The sequence below is a fragment of the Thunnus albacares genome, chromosome 18 (genome assembly GCF_914725855.1).
Source record: "Thunnus albacares chromosome 18, fThuAlb1.1, whole genome shotgun sequence".
Lineage (NCBI taxonomy): Eukaryota > Metazoa > Chordata > Actinopteri > Scombriformes > Scombridae > Thunnus > Thunnus albacares.
Window position 1 is genome coordinate 15,847,354 of NC_058123.1, and position 19,483 is coordinate 15,866,836.

General features: G+C 37.8%; 3 protein-coding genes across 3 annotated transcripts; 2 read left to right on the plus strand and 1 right to left on the minus strand.

Moving 5' to 3' along the window:
• The first annotated feature begins 245 nt into the window (after positions 1-245).
• prodha (proline dehydrogenase (oxidase) 1a) lies at positions 246-10,645 on the plus strand. The gene is made up of 14 exons (XM_044333841.1): positions 246-678; positions 1,112-1,320; positions 3,072-3,106; positions 3,879-4,028; positions 4,449-4,513; positions 4,790-4,906; positions 5,185-5,264; positions 5,563-5,644; positions 6,409-6,501; positions 6,714-6,860; positions 7,162-7,337; positions 7,423-7,521; positions 7,813-7,901; positions 8,734-10,645. Exons 1-14 carry the CDS (start codon positions 340-342, stop codon positions 8,922-8,924), a joined length of 1,872 nt encoding a protein of 623 aa, XP_044189776.1. The 5' UTR covers positions 246-339; the 3' UTR covers positions 8,925-10,645.
• Positions 10,646-14,804: 4,159 nt separating this feature from the next.
• gal3st1b (galactose-3-O-sulfotransferase 1b) lies at positions 14,805-16,179 on the plus strand. The gene is made up of 2 exons (XM_044334222.1): positions 14,805-14,953; positions 15,027-16,179. The coding sequence occupies exons 1-2, from the start codon at positions 14,832-14,834 to the stop codon at positions 16,177-16,179; spliced, it is 1,275 nt and encodes a 424-aa protein (XP_044190157.1). The 5' UTR covers positions 14,805-14,831.
• A 2,556-nt stretch (positions 16,180-18,735) lies between these two features.
• LOC122968764 (cytochrome b-c1 complex subunit 9) lies at positions 18,736-19,466 on the minus strand. Its single transcript, XM_044334226.1, has 2 exons — positions 19,288-19,466; positions 18,736-19,089 (listed from the first exon to the last, which is right to left on the minus strand). The coding sequence occupies exons 1-2, from the start codon at positions 19,447-19,449 to the stop codon at positions 19,039-19,041; spliced, it is 213 nt and encodes a 70-aa protein (XP_044190161.1). The 5' UTR covers positions 19,450-19,466; the 3' UTR covers positions 18,736-19,038.
• Positions 19,467-19,483: the final 17 nt, after the last annotated feature.

Sequence of the window (19,483 nt, forward strand, 5' to 3'; positions counted from 1 at the left end):
TAACAGTTCATTTGTGAAAACAGCGATTCCAATAAAAGGAGCCAAAAATCAGAAATTAAATTCATGTAAACTTTTTGTTTGTTTGTTTTTATTTATTTTTAATCTTACTGGAGTTTGCAAGGGACTTTCATGTCACGTGCGAGAACATGCACTGGCAGTCAAATGTACGCGCGTGATGCCAGACAGCGTGACGTAAAGAGAGGCACCGCCCACCCACCCCCCAGCATCAAATGAAACTGCTCAGCGCGCGCTTGCCGAGCAACATCTTAACAACGGCACAGCTCGGTGAGGTAGGTGACTTACTACCGGTTCCTGGTCTTCTGCGTTTAAAAAAAGAGAATGTCGTACACTAAGTTTGTAGCAGGTCTTATTAAGACAAACTGCGGCAACATCAAGAAAATACGCGTTTCACCTGGAAGGTATCGCTCAACAGTGGCATCCACCAAGAGCCATGAAGAGAAAGAGCAACAGATGGATGGCTGCACCGTGGTGGAAACTGAACCGGTTGAACTCATCAGCCAGACCAAAAGTGTTACAAACACACAGTTGAATAAAATCCACATTGACTTCGACAACACCCAGGAAGCCTACAGGAGCAAAGATAACATTGAGCTGCTCCGAAGTCTGCTGGTCTTCAAGCTTTGTACATTTGACTTCCTCGTTGAGAAGAACAAAGAGGTGAGTTAAGTTCAAAGGTTAGCTCAACTGCATCTGTAATGAGGAAATAATACATTTCAACTGGGTAATTTGGTGGGTAGAATTGAAAACACCTGAATTAATGTGTAACAGCTTAGCAATTAAGTGAATGAGCAAGAAAGTCAAATATAACGTTAGTGCTATATCTGCTATCTGTTCTATTTATTTTTGTTCATATTTGAGTTAGTTTATTTAGTTAAGTTATTGTATTATTGCCTCTTTTTTACCTTATTGTTTCTTACCTTATTGCTGGCTGCTGTAATATTTAAATTTCCCTTTGGGATTGATAAAGTATCTATCTATCTATCTATCTATCTATCTATCTATCTATCTAATGTATGGAGGGTAGGTTATTATAATGATGCTAAATAATATACTACTGAGGAAGAATAACTTGTTGCTGTTTTGTTTTCAGTTGATGGAGCTGAGTAAGAAGGTTCTTGGTCAAAGGATGTTTGATAAGATGATGAAGATGACCTTCTACGGCCAATTTGTGGCAGGGGAAGACCACAACTCCATCAAACCTTTAATCCAGAAGAATCAGGCCTTTGGTGTGGGAGCAGTTTTGGACTATAGTGTTGAAGAGGACTTGACACAAGAGGAGGCAGAGAAGAAGGAAATGGAGTAAGTAATGTTTACATCTGACTGGGCAGGAATTGTGAAAAGACTGAGTATGTAGGCTTACTTTCTTGTTGAGGTTTGTGGTTAAACCTCCACACCTCTGTGGCATAGTTAATCAGTATTTCACCTTTAATATATGCCCTATGTGCACAACATGAGGAGCCATGAGTTATGTAACATACCAAATTCTAAAAGCTTGTCGGGTCAGGTTTATTTTTAAGCTCAGTATTGCATACATTGTCGCAAAGGGGCGTAACTGTTCCTGACCCAAGAAACCTAGAAAACTGGAAGACACTTGAAGAGGCTATTGATAGGGAGACCCCAACCCTCCCCCCCTCTCCATGCATGGTTGTAGTGGGAGCTTCATATTGGGAAGAGCAATTACAGGAATGAAGTACAATATATACGTATGATATAGGAAGTCCAATATCAGTTCTACTACAGTGAGTTGTTTAGTTAGATGGTGAAGTATAACTACTTGACTTAGATTGTACATTGCAGGTAAACCAAAATTATTTTGGAAAATGTTCTTTAAAGGTCATTGGGCACGTAAAAGTCATCCTTGACTGTGGAAATGTGTAAATATTAAAGGGGCCACAGTACAATATATGCAGACTAAGGCGTCATTTCACTGGTTAAAACATACAGCACTGATGTTTGAAATACAGATAAAATGTCTGATAAAACCACTTTAGTTTAATACTCTGTTAGTAGACTTGAGATTTTTTCTTTCACCCATGTCTGCGTTATATATTGTCCCTCTGCAAATTACACTCTGACTACTTTATAGCACACGCCCAAATATCAACTGAATGAGTTATACTTTTATATTCATTCATTGTTATCTTATCACTTAATGCCTGGCTTCTGTTACGCTGCTTATCGAATAAATATGAGTCACAGTACGTTTCCTCCACACGAACACACTGTAATCAAACCCCAATGTGTTTTATTTCGGCTCCAGTGGCAAAACAGTGCTTGTCTCTTATTGGTTGGCTAGGACAGACCCCTCTCCTCTGATTGGTTGAGTTAGTTGTTCAGCTGGGGGATGTGCTGCATGAAAAGACTGCCAGCCTTTTAAAGTAATGTGCTGGATCCCTTAATGGGCCACACACACCCACACGCATACTCACAGAAGTGTTATGCAATGTTCTGAGAAGGCAATAAGATTATTTTTTAACTGAGGATTAGCTCACTAAGCACGAACATACACATGATGAACTAAATCCAAAAAACTTGAGTAGCATTCCAATTATCTTCATCTAAACTCTGTTAAATTCACAGAACAGATTGTTAGCTCCACAGAAAAGACAACACAGTGAACAGAGTAGTTACCTGACAGTTCTTTGATGTCACAACATGTCTATGAAAGGAGCTCATCAATACTGCAAAAAACAAGGTCTCAGCAAGATTGTGGAATTGACTTGTGAAAGGAAAACATTTGCCTTACCTCAGCATTTAAGACTTCTTTTTTTGTGATTACTATATTTCAAAATCTACTCTCTTTAGGTTGCAGAAGAAAACTTTCTTGTCTTGTGTTAATAGTTGGCAGTATGTCTTTATTAATGAATTTGCAACAATAAAAGTGTCATAAGACGTTATCAAACCATCAATAGGCTCTGGCAGCATGAAAGAGCATAGATAGTGTAATCTCTTCTCCATTTGTTGTGTAGAAAAGAAAATTGTTTTAGGTAGTTGCAGTGACAGTAATGTTTGCTGCTCTAATCCGATGCCAAACTCTCCCTCTTTTTCAGTTCCTGTGTTTCTGAAGCAGAGAAAGAAAGTCCAGGTGTGTATATGTGTTGAATCTAATTTTGAGAATTGTATTTAATGTAATGTAGTTGTTTGATTTCCCATTTATGTGTATCATCAGCTCCTGCATGATTCATTGACCAAGGGACTGGTGTACAGTCTGCAGGCAAGGCTGGCAGTGACTGAACTACTGGTTTAATGTTCAGTTGCTTCAGTTTGGCCTGAGTGCAACACATGTGTCAGGGTTGGTATGTTCAGTCATGTGGCCAGGTAGTGTAGACTGGAATAGTAACCGGTCATATCTGGATCTAGTGGCCTGAAATGTTCAGCCAGTGGGTACAGTGAGCAGAAGCTTGGTTCATGTTACAGGGTTGATGTTTGAGACTCAAGTATGTCACTCACCTAACAGCTCTTTCTCCGGTCTGATAATGAATTTTGTTAATGTTAATTTATCAATAACAACTTAATGAATATTTCTAGTGTCAGTATTTCTGGTTGGCAGTCGTATCAATGTCAATACAATAACTATAAATATTCTGTTGACCAAAAAGTCAAGTTGTGCACTAAAGAAAAACTGCCTTTTATAACTTGAAAATATGGTTACTTATGTAAGTTTTGAAAATTATGGTTACAATAATCACATAAGTAGAAAATTCATCAAAACATTTATCTCCCAGTGATGTTTGGCTCCTGATTAATAGCTCATCAAAATGAAAAATTCTGTCAAAAATCTTTGAAAATGCAGCTTTAAGTCTGTGAAAACTCTTTTGCTATGTAAAGTAGTTCATGATGTCTTCGTTTCACACCAGATGCTGATCATCGTGAGAGAAAGTACAAGGCCCATCGTCAGTTTGGGGACCGGCGTGGAGGCGTTATAAGTGCTCGCACCTACTTCTATGCAGACGAGGCCAAATGTGACAACCAAATGGAGACATTCATAAACTGCATTAAAGCCTCTGGTAAGTAGATAGGTTTTTAAAGAAGCAATAAAGAAAGATAATATCTGTGAGTTAGTTATATTATTATTTTTATTATTATTATTGTTATTAATGTTATAAGGGCTATTGTAATTAAAGGTCAATTAGCAATAGAAATGAGTACAGAAGGGCATTGCATTCATCAGAAAAAAACAATTGGAGGCCTTAGTTCATAATTATGACTTCTATATCTCATAATAGACTTGCTATCACATAATTACGAGAGATCTGGGTCTTGTAATTATGAGATAAGGTTTAGGTTGTTATCAGTCATAATTATGAGATAAGGTCTCCATTTTTTTTTTTTTTTTGTTGAATGTGATGCGCTTCTGTAAATGAGAGCATTGAATTAAGTAAAATAAATTGGGTGACATCAAATTTCTTATCAATTTTGCCTTTCAGGCGGAGCCTCTGCAGATGGATTTTCTGCCATCAAAATGACTGCTCTGGGACGCCCACAGTTCCTTGTAAGTTTCACTTCATGTCTTCAGTATTGAGGGAAAGAGAGAAACTATGTCAGGTGTGGGGAGAGCCATTTCCTGTGTCATTTGGTAGATTCACACCTAAATGTCACACAAAAATTCTCAGACAAAAATTAAAAAAATTATATGTCAATTGACAGTGAACAAGAGGTGTGATTGTCTGCAAATACAATACCGATGTGCCCAGCTAACCACATCACAATATGGTTCAAAAGCAGTATTGTAACTTGGTTATTTTATATTGGCTCTGTGTCTGAACAGCTCCAGTTTTCGGAAGTCTTGGTAAAGTGGAGACGGTTCTTTAACTTCCTCGCAGCACAACAAGGAAAATCTGAAATGATGGTTTTGGAACAAAAACTGGAACTGGAACAACTCAAGGTTTGTCTTGTAGACTTCAGCAAAGTCTAATGCAGGATCATGTACAGTATAACTGATGTCTTCAAACCTTTTTTAGTTGTTTCTAGGTTGGTTTAGTTGTGTTAAAGCCTTCATGGCTTTTATTGCCATGTCCTTTGTTAAAGCAATGATCAACTTCTTTTATAACAAGTAATATAATAAAAGAGTACTCACTTGCTGGTGGTATTTCATCCCACTAACATTCAGTGCATACATGCAATATATGTTTTATTTTTAATGATTGAAATATTTCTTTGTAGGAAAGTTTGACTAAGCTGGGTGTTGGCGCCAAGGATGACATTGAGAATTGGTTTACTGGAGAGAAGCTGGGTTTGTCAGGGTAAGATAGTCACTCATTAGTTCATTACTAACAACAAGTACTTCACAATAATACATTTTATACATCAATAAAATGAAATATTTGATCTAAATTTCTTGAAAAAACCCCCCCAAAAAACGGGGTGTTTAGCTTGAAATGCTAATTATATACAGACAAGTATCAAAAGACCTGTAGTTCAGTCTTCTTAGTTCACAACACTAATTAATCTGCTAGTAAAACATTCTGAAAGAATTTCATTATTTAAATTTTACTGTAATTTACATATGCTGATTCATATTTTTCTCCATTCTTATCCCAGAACGATAGATCTGCTGGACTGGAACAGTTTAATAAACGATACAACAAAAATCTCCAATCTGCTTATGGTGCCAAACCTTGAGGTGAGTGATTGTCATGTAAATATTTAGTGGTTTGCTCTCCTCATACCCTCTCCCTGTGAACTGTGCAGTAAAACAGAGAAGGCCTTAAAATAATCTTACAAAAGGAGCAATTCTCCAGAGGTGATACAGCATTTGATCACAGAAACCCATCTTAGGTGTAGTGCGATATACTTCAAGCACATTTTATTTCTGATTCCCTCATAAAGATAAATGTGTAAATTTTACAGGTAAATGTAATTATACAGTTAATGAGGTAATAAACAGATAGTGATGTAAACAACAAATTAGTAAAATAGAAAGGTATGGCAACTGTTTTTGTTTCCCCATCAGAATGTGGAGTTCTTCATAATATTATGTGAACATGTTGATGCGAGTCTTGCTGGCGCAAGAAATTGATCTTCTTTCCACAAGATAATTACTTGCTGGCGCAATATCATATCTTCTTCCTAACAAGTAAACATTTTGTTCTGATGAGGTAAAAACATAACATCTTTTGAGACTAACAGTGCTCTGTAGATTTCTGCAGTGCTTTGTATACATTGAGTTGTAGTACATGATAATGTAGCCACTGCCAGAGAGGACAGTTAAGAAACTCTATCTTGGTGTTTCAGTTTTGAAACGAGACAAAATGCCAGAGAGACTCATGCTGCTCTCGCTCTCATCCACCCATGTCTGTCACATGCTGATAGAGTTTGTGGGCTTTCCAAGATGGCTTTTGAAAGCAAATGCCAAATGAATTGATGTTTTGTGTGTTTGTTGTGCAGACAGGTCAGCTGGAACCTTTATTGAACAAGTTTACAGCTGAGGAGGAGAGACAGATGAAGAGAATGCTGCAGCGAGTGGATGTCCTGGCCAAGGTAATTTCACTTATATTAAAAAGAATAAAAGTGCATTTATTAAATAACTATGAGAATAAATATATTAATACAATAACAGAGATATTTTATTGTAATCAAAGAACTTCTACTTCCAAGAAATCAGAACTGAAATGTCTTTCTTGAACTAAACTGTTTGTCTTGTGCATACTGAACCATGTAAACTGTAAATACTGTTTCTCTGTGCGCTCCAGCATGCTATGCAGAATGGTGTAAGGCTAATGGTGGATGCAGAGCAGACATACTTCCAACCAGCTATTAGTCGACTGGCCCTGGAAATGCAGAGGAAATTCAACAGAGAAAAGCCAATCATTTTCAACACCTATCAGTGTTACCTCAAGGTGAGTTCACATATTATACAATCGTCACCAGTAACAAATCATTTGAATAGATAGCCTAAACAGGTGTTCCATTAGAGGACAATTGCATGCTTCTGTGCACTGCATTTGTTTATCACATTTTCCGTTTAAGTCTTGTTTCTGTTCTCATAAGTGCGCACTGTATGCTTTTTTTTGCCCTTGAATATTAAACCAAAAAGAACAGCTTTTGTTTTGTAAGGATGGTTTTAATTTAGCCATGTGCAAAGAGCTGTGTGCTAACCTGTCCTATTCGTTTGTGGGTTTTATCTGTTAATGCTTTTAGGAAGCTTATGACAACGTAACTGTGGATGTTGAGCTGTCACGGAGGGAGGGCTGGTACTTTGGTGCCAAGCTGGTTCGTGGAGCCTACATGTACCAAGAAAGAGCCAGGGCCACTGAGATTGGCTACGAAGACCCAATTAACCCGGACTATGAGGCCACTAACAGGATGTATCACAAGTAAGTCTTGAATTATTATCAAGGCCTTCTGCGGTTCAGCTAGAACATTCCTAAGTTCTAAACATCTGCCTTGTTGTTTGTCCAGGTGTTTGGAGTACGTGCTGGAGGAGATCGAACACAGCAGGAAAGCTAATATCATGGTCGCAACTCACAACGAGGACACAGTGAAATTTACCCTACAAATGTACGTTTTGTCTCAAGGTTGCATGAAACAGAACATTTTGCATTTACTTAAGTGCAGATTTTGTTTGAACATACATGAATGCCTTAAACCCCTCATTCATAAAGGATGAATTGTATTGGTTTATACTAATGCTCTAGGATATTGCTCTAAGTAAAACGTATTCTTTGTCAATTGTCCAAAGCAGTTATAGGATTTAGAGAATGAAATTGCCACATCAGTAGTGGAATGCCACACTCCAGCTCTCATTATGTAACAGCCCTTTAACGTGTGTGTTTTTTTCTGTTTTTTCAGGATGAATGAGATGGGCCTTTCCCCCATTGAGAATAAAGTTTACTTTGGACAGCTGCTGGGCATGTGTGACCAGATCAGCTTCCCACTAGGTATGTTGCACACAGCTCAGATGCTAAAAGTAAACAGAAAGTTATGGAATCACAGAGTCTTACATCACATAGTCATGTGGCCACTGAAAGTTAATCCCTACAGATGTCGACTTTTCATAACACACGGCCATTGACCTTAGAAATGGTCTACCCACTCCATAGATATCATGCGAACAAACATCTCCAGGCCTTCAACGACCTTAAATGTCTATTACAAAATGTTTGTTGTATGAAGAAACCCTCTCTACAGTATCATGATAAAGACAATTCCAACGATCTGTCTGAATGTGTTGTGCAAGTGACAGACAGAAAACTGGTAAATTAGGCAATACTTCAACCTCATCCACATGTAAACGGCAGAGAGTTTTGATTTTTAATAATGTGTTACTGTTTAAATAGTGGTGCAATGTTTCTAGTTGAATACTTTATTGCAGATGAATAGTGAGAATTAATGCTGTAGCAGCCCTAACATTTCCTGCACCAGCAGGACATAAGGGCTATTTTGACCTTGTCATATCACTTGATATCAAAACCACATTTTTACATATCATTGTTATCTTAATATAATATTTATACACCATAAATTCATTTCTTGTTATGTCTTGATATCATTATGAGCTATTATTAGCTTAATGACTACACATAAAAACTTCTTTAGTGTTTCTAATCATTAGAAATAGAGCTACTCTGGCTGCTTCTCTGCTGCATCCATATTTGAACGCTGCTGTTGCACATTACATACAAAGTCATGAGCTGGAATACAGATATGGGGGAGATAGTGGACTTAACATTTGGAGTAAAACGTGTCTCCTTGCTCTGTGTTGAAATAAAGGTCAAGCAGGTTTCCCTGTCTACAAGTACGTCCCGTATGGCCCAGTCAACGAGGTCATTCCCTATCTGTCTCGCCGTGCTCAAGAGAACCGCGGCTTCATGAAGGGATCCCAGAGAGAGCGCAGCCTGCTGTGGAAGGAGCTGAAACGCAGGGTGCTGGGTGGTCAGATATTCTACAAGCCTGTCTACTGATTCACAAGGCGATAACATACTAACTGCAGTATGTCTTTAAGCATTCCATCATCTTAACTGTACCACTAACTGTTCTTTGTAGAGGAAGATTAATGTCCTTCCTTTGCTTGTTTGGTTGCAAAGTGTGGGAGAAAGTTTGTGATTTTCTGACAGGTGTTGCAAGTGTAATTTGGTTTGTATTGGAGGTGTCTTTTGCTTGTTATTTAATAAGGAAGGTTTTAAAACATGGCCCAATCAATACATTGTGGAGATTCATATGCTTCTCCATCAACAAGTGATGATTGATATTACTTTTTAAATCAGTATTTGGTTATTTAACTTAAAAAAAAATTGCCATGGTAATCATCAGATTCAACACTGGAAAAACATGCTCCTTTTTTAAAAGAACTGCAACTGATTATACCTCTAAATGTCAATCCTTTCTCATGTACAGCATGGAGGATAAGAAAAGTATATTGTGTATGTATGGTTACCCAAAGGTGGCTTATTGTATGTAGGAGCTGACACTCACTGTGTCCTTTGTTCAGTGTTAAGTGTATATTATGTAACTGTAACTCAGAAGTGCCTAATGATTGTTTTCATGAGATTAACTGTACTGTAGAACTTGTTTTGTTTTTGTTAATGTACACTCATACACATGGAGATTTTAAATTATTTTGGCATGTTTATTTGATTTATGTGTGTCATTGTATCAATCTACTGTACATTAATTTATCTGAACAAATAATTTAATTATTGTGCAGCATAGGGATCTGATTACATAAAAATGTCTTAGATTTGTAAAGCTCTATATTCATACTCCTGGTTTTAAGATGTAATCTGTTGTTCATTAAAGCATGTACAGTAAATGCAGCATTACAAACCAGATGATCCTCCTGCAGAAGCTAACCATCATCACCTCTTACTGTTGTCCTGGTGTGGTTTATAGTTGACATGTGCCAGATGGTCCTGATGACTTCAGATTTCTCTGAAGTCAAGAACATCTTCTGTTCATCAAACATGGACAGTAACAGCAACACGTGGTCAAAGCAGAACAGAAAAACTGCACTCAAGTACCGTAAGAACACCTGCTCTGTTGCATAAGCTGCTGTGGGAGAAGAGAGCCTGTGGTGTTCAGTTTGTTATTGTAGAGAAGGGTTCAGAAAGACTGGTTCTGTCAGTGTCTCTGGTTTCAGTGCTGCCCATAGCCTGTGAATCACTTGTAATTGTGTCACCCAAGGAAGTCTATTTAAAGATCGTTTGAATGAAAGTGATAGAAAAATTATTTAAATTCAAATGTTTTTAAGGACTGGAAGTGAAACAATACGATAAAATGTCCTTAAACTTTTGTAAAAGTCGTAAAATTTTAAAATATTATGACTTTAAATAAAATATACAGGGTACTTTTGGAGACACGACTAAACTTAATTAAGTTGGTTGCATTACAGTTGCGTGATGTGTATTTTACGTACAGTACTGTAGCCATGAGGATTTGATAAAGGTCAGTCATTTGAGTTAATTTTAGTATGTCTTTCACCTTGAATGTTCCACACTGTTAGTACGTTTGTTAATGCAGTAAATAAGTATGGTCTTATTTTTGTGCAGTTGCTTTGATGTTTTTCGTTCTTTTTTGTTTGGTTTCCTAATCACTGCTGTATCAGTATAAACCATATGTTGTACAGTTGTAAAATATATGTAATTATTGTTTTGAAACAATAAAATACAGACAACTTAAAAAGAAACCTGAGTTATGTTTACTGCAGCTGTGAATGCTGGAAATGAACATTTTCCTAAACAATACCAAGCTGCAAATGTCTGTTAAGTTTGTTAGTTGTTGGGGAAGGATCTAGAGTTAGAAAATTGAAAGGTTACACATTATTATTATATTTTAAGGTGGTCTGTTGTTGCCTTAAAGGTACCCAAACTCCAACTACTGTCCTTCCTGTAGCACCCAACTCTGGACAGACGCAACCCTGAGCTTATCTCTCAGCGTCATGTCTGATTGTCCTCGCTGACGTATTCTGATGTTAGTGACATCAACAACTACGGTCATTGCCACACTTAATCCAGTGGGCTCCCATTGCCAAACTGATGTGACCCACTTAATCAAATGATTCAGCAGCTTCCAAAGTCAACAGCAGCTGAGGCAGCACCTCATTCAGGTATCTGGAGACTACAAAAAAAACAGTCTGCCACACATCACAACACAACACACAGCTGTGGGTGTGCTCTCTGGTGTGTTTGGATATATGAACACAGGACACGACCCTCAAAATGTTATCTATCTATCTGTACAGCTTGTTTTACAGCTATTAATATCATTATTATGAAAACTTTTTGGGGCCTAAGATGTACAGCAGACATTATTACCTACTTGCTAATGAGCAGTGTGTATTACCGTGACACTATACTGCATAATACATTCAATTCATATTACAGTTAAAATGTGATCCCAGTCTTTAGTTCAGCTTCTATTCCCAGACTTAATTTTTATTCTATTTAATTATGTATATCCCAATTATATTATCTCATTGTTTTGTGATTTATTACTTCATTGTTATGCCTCAGTGATGGGATTAATAAAATAATATTTTATTTTATAATATAGTATTTTTTTTACACACATGATATCCTGGCAACTATTTTTGTTGGCTTCCCTATAACAGTAATACAATATAATTAATACAATATAAATACTTCATACTTCTTATATTAGGGGGTTGGTGGGAGCTAATTAAGTGTTAAATCATATTGCTTAATGGTATTTAAATTTAGGACATGAATGCAACCACCCAGCCAAGAACAATGTGACAAGAAGAAGATCACAATCACACTGTAGCTGAAATTAACACAAAGAATGCACGTTGTGAACTTTAATACACAAAGCCGCAAGGCCTTATGGATGGATAGATGGACCAATGAGTCTCTATCTTAAAGAACAAATCTTGATTTCACACCCTCCATATGGTCCTTAATATAGATCATTATTAGGAATATAACAAAATAACAAAACTGACTTATGGGGAATTAATTTGCTCAAACCTAAAGCCAAATCAAGACATTAGTTTGATTTATAGATGAATCAGGTGAATAATGAATCAGCATTTTGTGTTTCATCCTAACTGAAACTATCTGTTCTAGTTCTGTGTTTACAACAGTTACTGAGTTCAACAACCTTTTAACAGCTTAAGAAAACATCATGTCAATAGAGTTGTTGTGTGGCCTTAGTACCTGTATTAAAAGATCTGTAAGTCCTTTTATAGCAGGTTTTAACCTTTGCTTTGACTTTTATTAATGGGGATGCCCTTTAGTGTACATTTGGATAACAGATCGTGCCTTTAAAAATATTTACCAGAATAGTAATTCATCTTAATACAGGTGTAAGTTCCTTACCAGTTTTCCTGCTTTGAATTTGTTCATGTGTCTCCATCACCTGACACCTGGGCTGCTTCTATGTGCCCTTAAACTTTTCTTTCTTGAATCAGTTGCATCTTCTTTACTTTCTCCTTGTCTTTCTTTCAACACCATTACATCCTGTAGTTCTTCCTCACTTCTGCCTCCTCTCTCTGGATTCCTTCACTCACTCTCTGGAAATGTAAAAAAAACCTTACAAGCCACCATACAAGCAGAATTTTAACTTGTATGATGTTAATTATGGCAGTTGCGGACAAACAATACACAGTGTGAATGCATCAGCAATCAAGCTATTCAAACTATCAATCTGCATTAACATTACTGAAATGTACAGCAGTGAAACCAGATAATCTGGATGGTTAAACAACACTAATGTCAATTTAAAAAACATGAAAGAGAGCTGAAGAGCTTTTCTAGCTACTTTGTGGTCTTTTGTCTGACATTATTATTTAATGGCGCACATGTCAGCAGGCGATTTGACGGGGTATGCCATCCCCCTTGCTAGCAAAATGACCAAAATGCATCCTCCTTGTTAACCTGCCAGCCCCCTCTCCATCCCCTAGTAGCAGAGAGAGTGCAGGTGCAGAGAGGTTATTTAGTTGAATATGTTAGTCTAGTCTTCCTGACTCATTTAGCCTACATCTGACTGAGGTTTGTGCAAGTTAGAATCTATGGCTCCGACCATGACTCTGAAATATCAGTAGCCCAACTTTGATGTGTATTGATAAATCCATGGTGCTGTCCGAGGTGCTGAAGTAGCAGATGGATTTGGAATCGCACCTTTTTCTCTCAGTCCCGCCCTTCTGTCAGTTCTGTCTTGGATCTGTAATATTCTCTAAACTATATACTATAAATACTCAAGTCTATACTATATTGTAGCCTATATACTCCTAGGTGCTGTCACTTGTTGGTATCAGCTTCTTATGCCCATTCAGACTTCCTGATTTAGACTTTAAAGGAAAGTCTGAATCAAATGACCAGCACCGTTTTTCTGGACAGGATCAGCTGAAAACTCTGGCAAACAGGTAAATCTGTCTCAAATAGCTGGTTCACAGAAAAAAATAGGCTAGTGCATTTGATTAAATAAGGTGAAAATGTGTGTGTATGTGTGTGTGTGTGTGTGTGTGTGTGTGTGTGTTTATATAATACACTAATAGTACAATGTTAATTTTACTTGAAGTAGGATTCACCCACAGAAACACTTCACATAGAGTTTTAACTAATATTTTGGTAGCCATAAAATCTTTATCTTACTACAAATTTAAACACGGTGGATTCAATTTAACACATCTCAAATACCAGTTTTAAAAGTAGAAAATAACCTATTTACTGCTTCCAGAAGATGATTTTTCTAAAAGATGATTTGTCATTATACAATCTGTTGGAACAGCCATAGAGATTTATGTCCAGTTCAGTCAATGTGGGAGGAGGATTTACCTCTGGCTTCTTTCTTTCAGTTCTCACAGCCAATGAGATATGACTTCAAGGAGTGTATACAGCATGCAAAACATAAGAAGGTTTTCTTTCACCTTGTAGAGAATCTTTGACCGGACACCGCTAATACTGTCACCTGCAGGTAAATGAATCTCTTCACTTGTATTCCTCCTGCTTACATTCCTCCGTCATTTGTTTTCCTGTGTTGATCTACCATGTAAAAGTATATACTCTGTTCCTGGCTGTTTTAGAAAGTTTTATATTTTTCAGGATGATGAGTTACTTTCAGGCTAGCACATCTTGCATGTGTGTGTGTGAGCTTCAATTTATTTAATTGAACTACTATATGAGACACAAACAGCCTACACAGATGATTATCACTGTCAAAGATAAGGCACCAGAGCAGATACTATGCAGTATACCCTTCCACATCACATCACCTACTTAAATTTATCTGGAATGGTTGTTTAATCAAGACATCTTTCCAGTGTCAAAGGTGGAACTCTGTTTTAATTTTTTTGCCATTTTCACTTTCAAATCAAAAGAAAGTTATCAGTCTTTCCCTAAAGTGAGCACTCAGCTGTTCTGCCTACACTACTATTTGCATTTCCACGGATTGTTGAAAAGACAATTAAGAACCATAAACATGTTTCAAGTGTCAACATAGGGGCTCTGTGTTTTATCTGACAAAATGAATGATGCAGCACATTTCTTCCTCCTCCCATTCTTCTCCCCCCTTTTCTGATTCTATAGTCTATCAGTCTATATAGATTATATAGGTATATAGATTTTCGTTTAACCTTTTCTTTTTAGCAGCAATAAATACTGGGTTACATTGAATTTATATAGCTCAGGCCTGGCCTTTTTATAACAACATCACAGGGGGGATGAGGTGAGGTAAGGGGTAATTACTTGGCCTGTGTGTAAGAATTGCTGCAGGGCTTTACAACTGTTTATGAGCTTCATGTAGCTGCTCATTGGCTCTGGGAGCTCAGGAAAAAAAGTGTGCAAAACCTTATTTGCCTCTAATGTTTTCCTATATGTATGTGTGCACTCTAATTTCATTTTCAGGTTTTAATAATGTCTGGCATCAAAGGACGTAAGTGCACACCTGTAATAAGAAGGCTGATTCTCTGGATTTTATTGACCAACGTTACGCTTGTACTGTACCGCTTGACCAACACAACCCATGTGAAGATGAGGTAAATATTTCAAGCATTATTTCACTGAGATGAGGCTGTTCATCTCTTATTCATCCATATCATTTGTTTGTAGGGGCTCCAAAGAAGACACATGTCCTCTCAGCATGGCAAAATTATTAAAGAGAAACTTGACAGCACCCTCTGAAAGCACAAAGTCAAAGTCTGAAGAGTGCTCCCCCACAGGGAACATCATGTTCATGAAGACCCATAAAACTGCTAGTAGCACAATACTTAACATCCTCTTCAGATTTGGAGAAAAGCACAAGCTTAAGTTTGCCTTCCCCGATGGGCGCAATGACTTCTTCTACCCATCGCCTTTCCTGTGCTCCCAGGTGAAGGACTACAAGCCCGGCGAGTGTTTCAACATCGTTTGCAACCACATGCGCTTCGACCATGAAGAAGTAGCCAAGCTCCTGCCTCCAGATGCTGTGTACATCACCATCTTACGTGACCCCGTGGATCTCTTTGAGTCTTCCTTCCATTACTACCACAGAGCAGTTCCCCTCACGTGGAGGATCAGTGGAGAGAACAAGCTGGCAGAGTTTCTAAATAATCCTCACACCTTCTACAGTCCAGAGGCTTACAACTCATTCTATCTTAAAAATCTGCTCTTTTTTGACTTTGGTTTTGATAACAACCTCGAGGCCGATGATCCCCGTGTGATGAGGTTTATTCATAACTTATCGAAACGTTTTCATCTGGTGCTCATAGCAGAATATTTTGAAGAGTCTCTTATCCTGCTTAAGGACGCGCTCTGTTGGACTATGGAAGATATCATTTATTTTAAGCTCAACGCTCGCAAGAGCTCATCTGTATCTCGACTGACCCCTGAGCTGAGAGCCAAAGCTTTACAGTGGAACGGGGCTGATTGGAGACTCTATCAGCACTTCAATGCTACCTTCTGGGCCAGAGTAGAAGCATATGGGAAAGAGAGAATGAAACAGGAAGTAAACGAACTGAGGAGAAGAAATGCTGAAATGAGGGCCATCTGTATTGAGGGAGGACATGCGGTTGAAGCCCAAAAGATTCAGAACAGACGTTTCCTGCCCTGGCAGCCAGTAGGAGAGTCTTCCATCCTGGGGTACAACATGAAGAGGGATATTGACCCCAAATTCAGAATGATCTGTGAAAAAATGCTCACGCCTGAAATACAATACTTATCAGACCTGGGCGTAAGCCTGTGGCTTACTAGACTATGGGGTTGGTTAAAAAATGTTTTTTACTGACTGCTGACTACTGTTTTTATAATTTGACTTGGATTAAAGAAATTTACAGCTAAAATATAGAAATGTGTACTTTAACATGTATGATGCCTTCTTGAAACCATACATGAGTACTTTAAGGTGTCTTTTGAATGACACATCCAAAATATTAATTCTGATGTGTCACCTGGATGGATGCTGCATGAATTCTCTTGTGGCTGCATATTTTCTTTACATTCAGAAAATATTTACCGCTTATCAACAGGCCTACAGATGGTTCTCAGTTATCTCAGATACCTCCACTCCTTATCTGTTGGTCCTTAAATGCTTCTCATCCTTTGTTGTATCATTCAAAATTGTGCACTACGGAAAGAATGCTAAAACTGTGTGTTTACACCCCTTTGAAAAAATGTGTGGACAATAATTTCCTCTTGGTTGTTGTTCCTAAACTGGTAAAACAGTTTGGACTCGCTTCCCTGGTATGTTTTACATATTTAGTGTTTCAGCAATATTGTGACACTTATTTGCTTGATTGTCTGAGCCTAAAACAAATGTTTCTGGCCTAAATGATATATCTGTTTCAGGGCACATAACATTTCATATTTTTTGTTGAGGAATCAAACCAGGGTGTGACATCTCCCACTGAGGCAGGCAGTGTTAGTGGCCCACCTAGAGGCCTCGAGTGCAGTTGCATGCCCTGTATATGGATGGTAATGGCTTAGCCTGACCCTGTATTTAATGATTTATGGATGATGTTGTCATCACTACAAGTAATATTAGTCTTGCAATAGAATGCAAAAAAAGCAAATACATTTTTTGTGTGTACATTTGGACTTCAGAAAAATTTACCAAATTTTTGGCCCTTACCTCTTTAAACAACCCATCTAACTTATTATATTTCACAAAGAGAAGATGGACACTCAGTATACTTTATCACTGTATTAACATTAGCTACTGTTCGTTGATTATACTATTTTCTGATTCAGTGAGTAGTGTGGATTTTTTTGCCATTTAATATGGTACCTGCCAGTTAATGACAAGTACATAGACACGTAAGGACCATATTGCATAAGTAGCCTGCGTATAGGCTGGGCTGTACAGGTTCATCTGAATGTGGGCTTTATAATTTTCATGACAACAGTAGTTTCAGGAGGTTTAACTATTTATATCTCTTTTAATCTCGAAATTTGTGGCACATAAGACATGTCTTTAGAATCCATCTAGAAGTAAGTTGATCTTTCTCTGCATTGTGAAAATACAAATCACCCTTGGAGTAAAATACCCTGTTATATTGGTGGTTGAGGTTAGTACAACAGGCATACAGTAGCCAACTGCAGAGGCCTTCTGTACAGAATTGTGTGTGGAAGAATCTTAATAATTAGGAAGACAACTATTAATTACAAAACTACTGGTATAACTATAAAATCTACAACAGACACCAAGAGCAGTAGTTGGTCTGCCTGAGGATAACATGTAGTTGGTTGAAATGCTGCATATATAAATCACAGGAAGCTTTGATTTGGTGTGTGGGACAGGTAATTGTGTATCGCAGTATATCTCTAAAATCTGCCAGCCTGGAGCTAATCTTTTGTACATGCGATGCCCTTTGTCAATTGTTTTGAATCATGCTATGTAAACACAGGCTGTAGTTAGTATTGTTGTGTTATTTTTACTTATTTATTATACATGTACTTACTCATATTTGTATTGTAATGTTGTATAAAGGTCACAACAATAAGCAGTTGGCATTGCTCCTTACATGTTAATGTGGAATTTTAATTTAATATCTACCTGGATCCTTTAATACTGTCCCTTTCTACCACATTTTGTCTTCCCATGTTAAACTGCCAAATAAGAACAAATGCCATAGAAGTCTCACTTGCGCATTTTCACAGCAGAAATACCACTAATACTACTGTCTGCACACTTTGAATTTTGTGTTTCTGCTCAGCTCATCCCTCATGTTACTACCAGATACTGAGCTGCTGTGAAAGTTTAATTTTCTAAGTACATGATAGGAGGGCCGCAACTAAGAATTATTTTCATTGTCAATTAATCTGCTGATTATTTTCTCAATTAATAGATTAATTGTTTGGTCCATAAATGTCAGGAAATGGTGGAAAAAAATCTGAACTGTATCCCAAAGCCCAAGATAACGTCCTCAAATGTCTTGGTTTGTCCACAATCCAGAGACATTCAGTGTATCATCATAGAGGACTGAAGAAACCAGAAAATATTCCCTGATTGAGAAACTGAAATTAGGAAATTTTCTTAACAAAAAAAGAGACTCAAAACAATAAATTGATTATCAAGATAGTGATTAATTTAATAGTTGGCAACTACTCAATTAATCGTTGCAGCTCTACTGACCCTGTGAAAGAAAAGCTTGAAAACATGCAGTTCGCAAATAGAAACCATCAACGTTACTAGACACCACTGCACGTTCCTTTACAAAGTTATTCATTTAGTTCACAACACAATTTCACGACATAACGTGACTGTGGAGTAAATCCCTTGAAAACTACTTGCTGCATTTGAGTACAATCTGAGGAGTGATAAATCAAAACATTGCGAGATGTGTCGGACATTAAAACATGTTTTAATTTAAGCATTTACAATCTGTGAAGTGAATGAAGGCATGACAAATAACACCACAAGGAAGGGCCGGGACGAGGTGACAGGAACCATTGCTCCATCTTCTAGGTGGTCTGGGCAGTCTTTCAGCTCGCAGGGGATCTCTGATAGCCTCTGGTAGACAGCATGACTTTGTACACATAGTCCATGTTGACTGCTGCTTGATTCAAGGTGAGGAGTCCAGGAGGGATGGATCATGGAAGTGTGACAACCGTTGCACTTCGGCCTTAGATAACCCCGCTTCGCGTCCTATTCCTCGTCTTTGTTCTCGTAGTTGTGTTTGATGTGTTTCCATAGTTTCTACGGTCAAACACACATTTAGACAGTTAGACATTTCATAGCACAGCTCCTATCAACACACAGACAGTGCTAACTTAATTCGCGAATGCTAAAGAGGACGTAACTGTTAGTGATTAGCGGGCAAGATAGCTTAGCTAACGTTAGCTGCTCACAAGGTCAGAATAAAACGGGCGTTAAAACAGTAACGGACACACTTACCCCGCGATTCATTTGCTCAAAAATCGCGTTGCCACCTTGGTCAAATAGTCGTTCAAAGAAGACTGCGCCAACCATGATGGTTATAGCGAAAGACGAAGTTCTCCTGAAGAGCAGGTTGTAGACTGACTTCGTGAGCGACATGATGACGGCGGTAGTGCGCATGAACGGAAACGCTTGCCTTTATGCCTCGCTCGGG